This window comes from Rhinoraja longicauda, chromosome 22, assembly GCF_053455715.1.
Source record: "Rhinoraja longicauda isolate Sanriku21f chromosome 22, sRhiLon1.1, whole genome shotgun sequence".
NCBI lineage: Eukaryota > Metazoa > Chordata > Chondrichthyes > Rajiformes > Arhynchobatidae > Rhinoraja > Rhinoraja longicauda.
Window position 1 is genome coordinate 13,962,411 of NC_135974.1, and position 13,653 is coordinate 13,976,063.

The 13,653-nt window shown below is 46.8% G+C and overlaps 2 protein-coding genes across 7 annotated transcripts in view; both read left to right on the forward strand.

Annotated features, from left to right (window-relative positions):
• ggt7 (gamma-glutamyltransferase 7) overlaps positions 1 to 6,262 on the forward strand; it is a 50,652-nt gene extending 44,390 nt beyond the window's left edge. For both annotated transcript variants that reach the window (XM_078418765.1, XM_078418764.1), the window contains exon 16: positions 1,358 to 6,262. In XM_078418765.1, coding sequence (XP_078274891.1) covers positions 1,358 to 1,521 — 164 coding nt within the window. In that variant the 3' untranslated portion in view covers positions 1,522 to 6,262. The remainder of the gene's footprint in view (positions 1 to 1,357) is intronic.
• A 5,538-nt stretch (positions 6,263 to 11,800) lies between these two features.
• Positions 11,801 to 13,653, forward strand: part of ncoa6 (nuclear receptor coactivator 6) — a 55,611-nt gene continuing 53,758 nt past the window's right edge. For all 5 annotated transcript variants that reach the window (XM_078418771.1, XM_078418770.1, XM_078418766.1 and 2 more), the window contains exon 1: positions 11,801 to 11,973. The gene's annotated coding sequence lies outside the window, so the exon portion shown is untranslated. The remainder of the gene's footprint in view (positions 11,974 to 13,653) is intronic.

Sequence of the window (13,653 nt, forward strand, 5' to 3'; positions counted from 1 at the left end):
CATTAACTTGGCCTCCACAGCCGTCTGTGACAATGAATTCCACAGATTCACCACCCGCCAACTAAAGAAATTCCTTCTCATCTCCGTTCTAAAGGTAAGAGGTGGTGGAAGAAAGCCATGATTGAATTTGCAGAGTGGACTCTATGGTTCCAATGGCCTAATTCTGCTCCTACGACTTATGAACTTATAACATGCATTCCAGAGCTTCAGAGGTGCCGAAAGAATTCACAACCAAAAGCTGTAGCTGAGTCGTACATGGTTCAACATTCGCCGTGGGTGGCAGAGTGGCGCAGTTGGTAGAGCCACTGCCGAGCTCCACCGGAGATCCAGGTTCGATCCTGACCTCGAGTGCTGTCTGGGCAGAGTCGGTACCTACCCCTGGTGCTCCAGTTTCCTCCCTGTCGCAAAGACATGCAGGTTGGGAGGTATACAGCATTTGGCTGCTGCAAATTGCCTCAGGCATGTCGATAAGTGGCAGGATCTGAGGGAAGTAGATGAAAATGTCAGGAGAATTTTTTTTAAATGGGATTAATGTGGGACAAGTACAAAATGGATGGATAATGGTGGGTCCAGACACGATTGGCGAAAGGACCTGTTTCTGTGCCGAATCATCCTATATTTCTTGTCATCGACTATGAATTACGATCACTTTAAAAATGAGGGGTGGCCCATTTAAGACTGAGATGGGACTGAACGTTTTACTCTCAGAGATTCATGAGTTTTGAAACTCTTTTCCCCAATAGAGAGTGGAAGCAGAATATTTGACTATTTTATTTTTAAGACAGCTTAGCTTAGGTTTAGCTTCAGTTCAGTTTAGTTTAGTTTAGAGATATTGCATGGAGACAACCCCTTTCGTCCACTGATTCTGCTCCAACCAACAATCACCCATTCACACTAGTTGTATCCTACTCACTAGGGTCAATTTACAGAAGCCAATTAGCCGACAAACCTGCACGCCTTGGGAAGTGGGAGAAACCGGAGCACCGGAGAAAACCAATGCGCTCACAGGGAGAACCTAACAATCCATACAGACAGCACCCATAGTCAAGATTGAACCCGGGCCTCTGGCGCTGTAAGGCAGCAACTCTACTACTGTGCCACTGTGCCAGAGGTAGATAGATTTTTGATAAGCATGCTCGGGTGGTGAAGATCACAAGGGACAGTTGGAAAAGTGGGGTTCAGATGACAGGTAAATCAGCCATGACCTTATCGTAAGGCTCGTGGGGCAGAGTGGTGGACTCTTGCCGTCCAGTTCTGATGTATGTATGGCTGGCATGGACAAAATGGGCCAAATAGCCTTCTTCTGTGGTAAATGCCTCTGATCCCATGACGTAACACTCAACTCTTTATTCATCAGATGAATTCCCAGAGGAAGATGTGGAATTCCTCATGGAGAGAAATCACACGGTGGTGAGAGAGGACTCCTTTTCCTTGGTCCATGTCGCCAAGAGGATCAATGACTTCATCACCGGTGCCAAGGACCCCCGGAGTAATGAGGCAGCGGTGGCTGTTATCTCCTAGCCAAAAATTCAGCCAATACCTGTTTGTCTTTCTTTCTTTTCCTTCGTCTTTTTGGTTCGCTGTGAAGTCACAAAAATGAGAGACAAAGGTTAGTTGCAGAGAACAATAGTCTTGGAAAACAGGAAAGAGGAGAATCAGAATCCCACTTGAGTTTGTCGGAAGGAACTGCGGATGCCGGTTTACACCGAAGATAGACACAAAATGCTGGAGTAACTCAGCGGCTCAGGTATCATCTCTGAAGAAAAGGAATAGGTGACGTCTCGGGTCGAGACCCTTCTGATTTGTTCTGTACGTTTTCACGCCTCTATTTTCCCTCTCCCCTGACTCACAGTCTGAAGAAGGGACTCGACCCAAAACGTCACCAAATTCCATTTCTCCGGAGATGCTGCCTGACCCACTGAGTTACTCCAGCATTTTGTGTCTATCCTTCTTGAGTTTGATGTTTCTAACTTAAGGTGGCCTACCTTCTGTTGTTCACCAGTGTTCTTTGTACTGGAACCTTAAGAGCAGTTAAAATATACACTGCAAGTTGTCCTTCCTCAGAACCATTGCAAAATCTTTACTTGCTCGGCAATCCTTCTCCCTTGTTTGCCCCTCCCCATTCTCCCTCGCTTTCTCATTCCCGTGGTCCATAGAGTCATAAAGCGTGGAAACATGCCCTTCGGTCCAACTTGCCCACACCCATCAACATGACCCATCTACACTAGACCCATTTGCCTGCATTTGGGCACATATCACTGTAAACCTGTCCTATCCATGTACCTGTCTAATTGCTTCATAAATGTTGCAATAGTCCCTGCCTCAACTACTTCCTCCGGCAGCTTGTTCCACACACCCACCACCCTATGTGTGAAAAGGTTACCCCCTCAGATTCCTACAAAATGTTCCCCCTTTCACCTTAAACCTATGTCCTCTAGTGTCCAGTGTTCATCGATATATTGTGATGCCAATGATATAAATGCATAAGTTCTAGGAGCAGAATTAGGCCATTTGGCCCATCAAGTCTACAATGCCATTCAATCATGGCTGATCTATCTTTCCCTCTCAACCCCATTCTCCTGCCTTCTCCCCATAACCCCTGACATCCGTACTAATCAAGAACCTATCAATCTCCATCTTAAAAATATCAGTTGACTTGGCTTCCACAGCCGTCTGTGACAATGAATTCCACAGATTCACTACCCTCTGATGAATGAAATTCCTCATCATCTCCTTACTAAAGGTGCGTCCTTTTATTCTGAGGCTATGGCCTCTGGTCCTAGACTTTCCCACTAGTGTAAACATTCTCTCTACATCCACCCTATCTAGGCCTTTCACTATTCAGTAACTGACATGTTCACTTCCAATAAGGCAATCACTGATCAGTTTACATGAACATGACTTTATTTTTGATTTTACTTTGAGCATCATTATCTGAAGTGTATAATCAAACATGCTGTAAAGGAGAAAGAACATACTCATCTAGTTTACTTCCCCTTGACTTTCCTGTTGCTTATCCCCTTGTCTCAACCCAGGTGGAGTTACATTATGTTGCAGTCCTTGGGTTTACTATTGGCATTGGAAACACTGTTGACTTCCTCTTCTGTCTGTGCTAAATTCCTAATGTATTAACTTATGCATGTTAAAAGCCATCTTTGAAGATGGATACTGTTACAGTCAATAGAAATCGGACGTCACAGTGGCGCAGCCAGTGGAGCTGCTACCTCACAGCGCCAGAGACCCGGGTTCTATCCCGACCTCTGGTGCTGTCTGCGTGGAGTATGCACGTTCTCCCTGTGACCGCCGGGGTTTCCTCCGGGTGCTCCGGTTTCCTCCTACGTGCCAAAGACGTGCGGATTTGTAGGTTAATTTCCCGTTTGTTAATTGCCCTTAGCGTGTAGGGGGTGTGTAGAACTAGTGGGTGAACAATGATCGGCATGGACTCGGTGGGCCGAAGTGCCTGTTTCCATGCTGTATCTCCAAACTAAACTAAATGAATATCAGTAGCGCTGTTCAACACGTGCATGCACATTTTGTGCATGTGATTGAGGGAACACGGAATCATTTCTCAGTCACTGGTGCCAAATTATTTCAACGTCGGCCGGTATTTATTTATTTATTTATTTTTAAAGACGTGTAGCACACTGTGCTTGTACGATGTTTTCTGGCTTATCGATTCTCAGGAGCCGACAAGGTGGGTTCAAGTAACCCAGCATTGAAAACAAACAGTGCCAGTTCCTTTCCATGGATTCCTGACCGTGAAATTCTGTTGCCCTCAAGGCCCAAGGCATCTTTGCACAAATGTCTTTCACACTGAATGTGCGCAGAGTCAGGTGGGTTGCAAATGTGCTGAGGTCAGAGTGGGAAGACGTGTTAGTGTCGGGAAGCGATGGGGCTGCAGTTTGTATGGGAAGGGAGCCAGTAAGATTGGTCAAAGTTTGAATGTGATTTGGGGCAGGTGGGTGGGAAATCAGTAAGGTCAAAAGTTGGAGGGGCTGCCAGGGTTAGGCTTCTGGGGGACTCTTCAGGATTGGGACCATTGAGGGTAGAATCGGCTCAAGGTTAGTTGGATATGCTATTGAAGTTGTAGGGTGGGGAGATTCAGTCACCCACACAAGTAGGGGCCTTGAGAAAATTTTTATTGCAAAAACACCTTTGCAATAAAACATAGCTGGGGAAAATGGATGCCTCCATGTCAATGGATGGAGTGAGGACAGACCCACTTAAATGTAGAAGTAAGGAAATGCAGATGCCGGTTAATGCACAAAAGGACATAAAGCACTAAAGCAACTCAATAGGTCAGACAGCATCTCTGGAGAACATGGATAGGTGACGTTTCACGTCCAGACTCTCGGTCTGGAACTGGGATTCGTCTTGGTCTGGAATCCAGGTGAGTTGATGGCCCCAACCTGCTGGTGGAGAGGCGAGGATCGGCAGATTCATTGGTCACGGCACGCGGGTGGCTGGAGTGCAGGTCTCGACCCGTAACATCACCTATCCGTGTTCTCCAGAGATGCTGCCAGACCTGCTGAGTTACTCCAGCACTTGTCTACATTTCAGTGGCCAAATGAAGCGAAGAATATTGCACCACTGGCATCAGAACATGTTACGGGCTACTTGGTGTCATTAACAAGCTCTCTTTATGAATGTAAGTCAGATACAGATGATCAAGAAGAAAGATTCCAACATGCAGTTCCGACATAGGCTTGGGGTTTTAATAAAATTAATTTCAGTAGCTCAGGCAGACCAGACCTTGTGTTGTGTAGTGAACTTGTAGGCCAGCAAACATTCTACACCAGGACGTTACAAAAATAGATTTAGCTAGAGTTCTGATGAAAGTCATTAACCAGAAACGTTGCATGTGCTTCCTTCTCCCCAAAAGCTGCCTGACCGGCTGAGAATTTCAAGCAGTTTCTGTTCTTATCGTAAATCCCTGCATTCCTCTGTATTTCTGTTGTGAATCGTTGTAAGCAAACTGAATTTCAAACTGGCATGACAGTACAGCTTGATGCCATTTGTTAAAATGTAGAAACAAAGGGCTGCAGATGCTGGTTTATACCAAAGACAGACACAAAGTGCTGGAGTAACTCAGCGGGTCAGGCAGCATCTCTGGAGAAAAAGGAGTAGGTGACGTTTTAGGTCAGGAACCTTCTTCAGACCTCGTAGTTCGGGACCATGTTCTGATCCACGAGTCTGAAGAAGGGTCCCATCCTAAAACATCGTGTCCATTTCCCTCCAGTGATGCTGCCTGAGCCGCTGAGTTCCTCCAGCGCTTTGTGTCAGGTGTGTGGATAAGTTAGCGGCTGGAGCTAGGGTCAGGAGCATTTGCCTATATCCTGCTCCCTTTAAACTCACAGGAAAATTCATTATAACTTGGTAACATACTTTTAAAAATTAAATAAAAGTGTGTTTGTGCATTAAGAGGAGGAACATCTTTACAGGCTGGAAACTTTGCTAGTTCATTTGTTACCCTCACCCATCACACACCAAACTTTCTCCAGAACTCAATGAGAACTATAAGTTGGCCGTTCTTATGAGACACCACAGTTAATGTTATTCCTTTTCTCATCTGATGGACTTTCCTACAGTATAATTTATTTTAGTCTAATCTATTGTCACGTGTTCTGAGGTACAGTGAAAAGCATTTGTTGTGTGCTAACCAGTCAGCGGAAAGACTATACATGATTACAATCGACCATCCACAATATACAGATACATGATAAAGGGAATAACGTTTAGTGCAAGATAAAGCCAGTGATCAAGGATAGTTGGAGGATCTAGGTGCACGGCAGTTGAGAGGTACAACTCTGGATGATTTTTCCTAGTTCTGGGGCACAAACCATTTGTAGCAACGACTCCAAAAACCTCCCTGCTTAATATCTAGAACTAAGGCGGATGCTAAACTGCTCCATACACCATCCTTATTGATGTATTTACTCACACAGAAGGTGCTCCACAGAAGCAGTCTATTCCGTCCAACTGTTCTATGTTGGGGTGAATGTTCCACAGTAAACTCTTCCCACTCTCCATTTTACTCCATCAGCATGATGTCTCCATTTTCCCTCAGGGGTGTCAGCAGCTTCCCTTACAATGCTCTTAAATGCATCTGTGCTGATATGAGGCGTGAATGATGCTTTTCCTTGTAATTATACATTTGTTTTACTGTAAGCCATGCCTGCTGACATTGATGACGCCGTATCAAAAGGCAGAAAATGTGGGGATTAAAAAAAAAAGTAAACACTTAAATAAAATGTGCATTGTGCAGGGTTGAGTTGTTATTTCTTGATGCACCACCCATCATTTTGTGAATGCTTGCCAGATCGCTCAATGAAGAGACATTGAATTTGCTGCACAGAACAAGACCATTTGTGTTTAAATAATTCAAAACCACTTCCACTCTCTCTCCTAAAGTATTGCATTTTCTGCTTCTAATGGTTATCCAATTTTCCCTTAAAAGATCTACTCAATTATCCTTCAATTATTCCTTTGAATAAAGAAATGTCTATCTCCATGTCCCCCTAATTTACTGGTGATAATTTACTCAATTGATAAGGGCGGCATAATGGCGCAACAGTGGAGTTGCTGCCTCACAATGCCAGAGGCCCGGGTTCAATCCTGACTACAGGTGCTGCTTGTACAGAGTTTGTGTGTTCTCCCTGTGATCGTGTGGGTTTTCTCCGGGTGCCCTGGTTTCCTCCCACACACCAAAGATTTGTAGGTCAATTGACTTCTATATAAATTGGAAAATTGTCCCTAGTGTGTAGGATAGTGCGAGTGTACAGGGGGGGTCGCTGGTCTGTGTGGCCTTGGTGGGCTGAGGGGCCTTGTTTCCACACTACCTCAAAAGTCTAAAGTAAAGTTAACCTGACTGCAGTTGAGAATTATTTCTGATCCCAACTTGAAAAAAAACTTCATGTTTAATATAAAATGTCCACATTGAACACCTGTAGAATTCATTGCCAACGCTGCAACTGATGTTTGCACAATGCTTGATACATTTCTTCCAAGTATATTATTCCTGCTTTATATCAAAATAATTCAAGCTTCTTTTGTGCATTTCGCTTTATTCAACTATATCTTTTTTTTCCAGCTTTACTTAGATCATGGAAAAAGCATTTATTTCATAAAATGTAAGAAATTCTACATGGGATACTTCTCCACATCTAATATTACCGCAATCCTTTCTCAATTGTTCATTCTGCCTTTAGTTGCAGCAACCTTTTTACTGATTTGGGTGTGTAGGGTTGCATTGACCTGCTCGTAGAATGTTCCTCCTTGCAAAGAATGATGGATGAACTGAATAATTCTGGGCTTGGCTTCAGTACAGGAAGGCCCGAACATTTGGCAGAGCGATGGGTCAATTGTGCTTTATTGACACATGTACCTAGGTACAATATAATTTCCCTTTTTTTTTTTGCATACAGTTTAGTTTAGAGATACAGTGCGGAAACAGCCCCATCAGCCCACCGAGTCGATCCCCACTCGCTAACACTACCTTACACACACTAGGGGAAATTTACAATTTTACCAAGTCAATTAGCCTACAAACCTGTACGTCTTTGGAGTGTGGGAGGAAACCAGAGCACCTGGAGAAAATCCATGCAGTCACAGGGAGAACGTACGAACTCCGTACAAACAGCATCCGTAATCAGGATCGAACCCGGGTCTCTGGCACTGTAAGGCGGCAACACTACCACTGCACCATCGTGCCGTGCCCGCCCCGCCCCCCTGCCGTCCCGTCCCCCCTGTCCCATCCCCCGTCCTGTCCCCACCCCCGTCCCTGTCCCCACCCCCGTGTCAGGTCAATTTACTGAAACCAATTAACCAACAAATCTGCACGTCTTTGGAATGTGGCAGGAAACCAGAGCACCCAGAAGAAACCCACGCGGTCACAGGGAGAACGTACAAACTCTGTACAGACAGCACCCATAGTCAGGATCAAGCCCGGGTATCTTGTGCTGTAAGGCAGCAACTCTATTGTTGAGCCGCCCATAGCCTTAGTCGTTGGCTTTACCTCTATGTTGATGGAATGTTGGACTTGGATTCTCCTACCTCTGTTGCTCCCCCCTTACTGTGTTTTGTCCCAAGGTGCACTCCTTCAAGTATCATCAAACTCAATCTTCTCCAATGCTGAGAATTGCTTAGTGAGAGAGAGAGTGAGAGCGACTGAACACTCCTGAACTTCCTGCTTCTTCCACACTCTAACATGGCCATCCATTCACTGTCCTCAACTCTGCTGTGCATTGCCCTGGAACTCACTCCTTTTGCAATAGTTCCCGCTGCACCCCCAGTTCAGAAATAACAGTTCTTTTCACATTGGTATTGGTTTATTATTGACAGTCATCCCTCTCTGTAACACGGGGGTGTGCCTCCTGCAGCCAACCTTGAGGGAGCAGAAGGTAAGGCCCCTGTTCCCCTTTCTGGCCCTTTGTTCCTTGCATCCACCACCATCTCTCTCCACCCTCCTTGGGTTCTCCGGTTCTCGGCAGCTTCCCTCTCGCGCACGGGTTACCAAGCTCCGCGGCGGGCGAGCCAGGCCTGTTGCCGGGGGTTACGCACGGCTCCACAGTGTGCCACCTGCCACAACAGTCTGGAGACACAAGAAACTGCAGATGCTAAAATCCTGAGCAAAACACAAAGTGCTGGAGGAACTCAGCGGGTCAGGCAGCATCTGTGGAGGGAAATGGACAGATGACGTTTTGGGTCGGCACCCTCCTTCAGTCAGAAACTTTGTCCATTTTGTACAACGAATGTGTAATCCTTTGCTGGTCAATATTTAATTAGAAAAGCAATTGATGGCTCTGAGGAAGATGGGAAGCGGATAGGGCTGGCTGGCAAAAGCTAGTTCCCCCCAAAAAAATCATACTTTCATTTCCACCCATATTCCTCTGGCTTTGCATTTCACTCCTCTTCTCTCCTTATTTGACACCCTTTTGATCTTTTCACCATTGGCCTTTGTCACATTACACCATCTTCCATTCAAACCCCCCTTGCCTGTATCCACCTATCACTTTGAAGGTTTTGAGCCACCCCCATCTCTCTTTTCCAGCATTCCCCCCCTCCCTCCCAGCAATAAAATTGGTCTGAAGATGGGCCAAACCAAAAACAGTGTCTACCTATTCCTTATGGATAAGAAAGGTTTAGAATGATATGGGCCAAAAGCAGGCAGGTGAGACTAGTGTAGATGGGGCATCTTGTTCAGTGTGGGCAAGTTGGGCCGAAGTGCCTGATTCCACGCTATGATAAAGTTTATTATAGTTTTTGTCTCAACCACCTCCTCCGGCAGCTCATTCCATATACCCACCAGCCTCAGTGTGAAAAACGTTCCCCCTCAAATTCCATCTCACCTTAAACCTGTGTCCTCTGGTTCTTGATTCCCCTACTCTGGGTTAAAACAAAATCTCTGTGGATCTACCCTGCCTATTCCTGAACTAATGGGCAGGATATCCTCCTATGCTAATAGTTGGGAAATTGAACCCGATCAGTGGGGTTCTTCCACCCTTGACTCTGTCCAGGGATCCCGTCAGTCCTTGCAGGTGAGGCAGAGGTTCACTTGAACTCCTCCAACCTCATCTACTGTATCTGCTGTTCCAGATGTGGACTCATCGGTGAGACCAAATGTAGCTTCGCTCAGTCCACCTCGGCCTACGTGATGTCCCAGTTCCCAAACACTTTAACTCCCCTTCCCATTACACTGACCTTTCTGTCCAGGGCCTCCTCCATTGTCAGAGCGAGGCCAAATGGAACAGCACCTCATATTTCCCTTGGGCAGCTTACTGGTTAGCACGTAGATTATACAAAGCTGGGTGGTAGTGTGAACTGTGAGGAAGATGCTATGAGGTTGCAGGGTGACTTGGACAGGTTGTGTGAGTGGGCGGATGCATGGCAGATTCAGTTTAATGTGGGTAAATGTGGGGTTATCCACTTTGGTGGTAGAATAGGAAGGCAGAGTATTATCTGAATGGTGTCAAGTTAGGAAAAGGGGACGTACAACGAGATCTGGGTGCCCTAGTGCATCAGTCACTGAAAGGAAGCATGCAGGTACAGCAGGCAGTGAAGAAAGCCAATGGAATGTTGGCCTTCATAACAAGAGGAGTTGAGTATAGGAGCAAAGAGGTCCTTCTGCAGTTGCACAGGGCCCTAGTGAGACCACACCTGGTGTACTGTGTGTAGTTTTGGTCTCCAAATTTGAGGAAGGATATTCTTGCTATTGAGGGCGCGCAGCCTAGGTTTACTAGGTTAATTCCTGGAATGGCGGGACTGTGATGTTGAAAGACTGGAGCGACTAGGCTTGTATACACTGGAATTTAGAAGGATGAGAGGGGATCTTATTGAAACGTATAAGATTATTAAGGGGTTGGACACGTTAGAGGCAGGAAACATGTTCCCAATGTTGGGGGAGTCCAGAACAAGGGGCCACAGTTTAAGAATAAGGGGTAGGCCATTTAGAACGGAGATGAGGAAAAACATTTTCAGTCAGAGAGTTGTGAATCTGTGGAATTCTCTGCCTCAGAAGGCAATGGAGGCCAATTCTCTGAATGCATTCAAGAGAGAGCTAGATAGAGTTCTTAAGGATAGCGGAGACAGGGGGTATGGGGAGAAGGCAGGAGCGGGGTACTGATTGAGAATAATCAGCCATGATCACATTGAATGGCAGTGCTGGCTCAAAGGGCCGAATGGCCTACTCCTGCACCTATTGTCTATTGTCTATAACAAAAGCTTTTCACTGTACATGTGGCAATAAAGTATGCTGAACTGAACCCAGCGATATGAATATTGATTTTTCTAATTTCAAGTAACCATTGTATTCCCTCTCTCTCTGTCCCAAGCCCACCCTAGTCGTTGTACTAGTTTCACTGTTGTCCTGATGAGTTTCATTGTCTGCATAACTCATATAACTTGTATAACTCGTATAACTGTATATCTGAACAAGGGGTTCGACCCGAAATGTCACCCATTCCTTCTATCTAGAAATGCTGCCTGTCTTGCTGAGTTAGTCTAGAATTTTGTGTCTATCTTCAGTGTAAACAAGCATCTGCACTTCCTTCCAACATAACTCCTACATACTATAGGGCGGCCACTGTGACGCAGCGATAGATTTGCTGCCTTACAGGGAGTTGCACCCTTACAGGGAAGGGGAGTTACCCGACCACGGGTGCTGTCTGTACGTAGTTTGTACGTTCTCTCTGTGGCCACGTGGGTTTTCTCCGAGATCTTCAATTTCCTCCCACACTCCAAAGACGTAAGGTACAGGTATGCAGGTTAAATGGCTTGCTGTATGTGTAAATTGTCCCTAGTGTGTGTAGGATAGTGTTAATGTGCAGGGATTGCTGGTCGGTGCGGGCTTGGTGGGCCGAAGGGCTTGTTTCCGCGCTGTATCTCTAAACTAAACTAAACTCATTAACACCTAGCCCAATGCCAACAACGGACATTTACCTTGATCATTGATGCTTTTTGCGTATCTTTCATTCATTTGCTCGATGCACCATCTATGTGTCTCGTTTTCCTTTTTCTTGCCTCTCAGTCTGAAGAAGGGTCGCCTATCCATTATCTCCAGAGATGCTGAGGCTGCCTGGCCCCGCTGAGTTACTCCAGCACCTTGCGGTCACCCCCAGGTGAATGAAACATCTTTGGGGATGGGACAAGGCAACAGGTGGGTGGTGAAGGGGGGGGAGGCGCGATGACGCCATCACGCAGGCTGCCCAGTGGCGCGTTGATTGGCCGGACGGTGGACCAGTGGCGGGGCGGTTTACTGCGGGCCAATGGGAGTGCGCGTGTTAGCGGGGTGGGGGGGGGGGGGTTGTGGCCGCTGTGTTGACGGGCGCCGGGAAGCGGTTCGTCGCCGCCGCCGCCGCTGGGTCACTCACTCACTCACCCACCCTGTGGGAGAGCAGCGGCCTGCACGCCACACCGAGAGAGGAGGAGCGGCGGGGAGAGGACGATGAGGGCCGGGGCCTGACCCGACCCAAGCCGGTGAGTACCTGGGCCCCGGGCAGCAACGGGCCCCCGAGCCGAGTGCAATGGCAATGCGATCCCCAGGCCGCCTCTTACCCAGCGGCTGGAGCAAACACCCGAGGCCCCGGCCGCTGCCGAGTACATCCCTGGCTTCGTCCACCGTGTCAGGCTGCGAGCCCACACTCACTCACTCTTTCCTTCACTCACTCCCCCATTCACTCACTCACTCCCCTACTCTTTCACTCACTCACCCACTCACTCTTTCATTCACTCACTCTCCCACTCTTTCACTCACTCACCCACTCACTCTCCCACTCTTTCACTCACTCTCCCACTCTTTCACTCACTCTCCCACTCTTTCACTCACTCACCCACTCACTCTCCCACTCTTTCACTCACTCTCCCACTCTTTCACTCACTCACTCCCCCGCTCTTTCACTCACTCACTGCTCCACTCTTTCACTCACTCACTCCCCCACTCTTTCACTCACCCACTCACTCTTTCACTCACTCTCCAACTCTTTCACTTACTCCCCCATTCACTCACTCACTCCCCCACTCTTTCACTCACTCACCCATTCTTTCACTCACTCACCCATTCTTTCACTCACTCACCCACCCAGTCTTTCACTCACTCACTCTTTCACTTACTCCCCCATTCACTCACTCACTCTTTCACTCCCCTTTCCACCCTTTCTTCCCTCTCTCCCTCCCTCCAGTTCATCAGATGGTTCCCAGGGTGGTGGGAGGTGAGAAGGTTGTCTGGGAGGTAGAGAAGGTTGTATTTATTTACTTTCCTGAGGGTGATAATTGAAGGCAGACCAACCCCCTTCTGCAGCTTTGCATTCTCAAGCATGTGGTCTGACTCCAGCTTGCTGCAGAGCCTTGCCTGCCACTTTGTATTTATGACATGTCAATCTTGTAGTGTGCATCTTCCTCATGTTGTGCCTTTGTCATCATTGACCTTGTGATTGCCTGAATTGTGTGCAGGAGGATGGAAATATCAAATACTAGAGGGCAGAATTTAAAGGAAGTGTGTGTGGGGCGGCAGTTTTTTTTTTACACAGAGTGGTGGATGCCTGGAAAGTGGAGGCTGGTGGTGGAGGCAGATATGATAGTGGTGTTTAAGAAGGTTTGATTTGGGACTTGGATATGCAGGAAATGGAGGGATACTGACCATGTGTAGGCAGAGTAGATCAGTTTATCTCGATTGTATTTGCCATAGACATTGCGGGCTGAAGGGCCTGTGCCTATGCTGTGTGGTCTTGGCCATCCAGCCCATCATTTCAATAGACTTTGGAGAAACAGCATGAAACATGCTCTTCAGCCCACCCTGTCTGCACTAACCAGTGATCATCTGTTACACTAACATTATATTACACACTAGGGATAATTTAACACTGTTACCAAAACCAATTAACCTACAAACCTGCATGTTTTTAGAATGTGGAAGGAAACCGGAGAAAGCCCATGTGGTCACAGAGAATGTACAAATTCCATACGGACAGGACCCTTAGTGGGGATAGAACTGGGGTCTCTGGTGCTGAAAGGCACCAACTCTTTCGTTCTGCCATCCAAATATTGACTCTTTGCTGTCCAGGCATTCTCCCTTGCTCTTTTCTGTAAGATTTTCACTTCTAACTAACGTTTGAGGTTATATATATAAGAAAATAACTGCAGATGCTGGTACAAATCGAA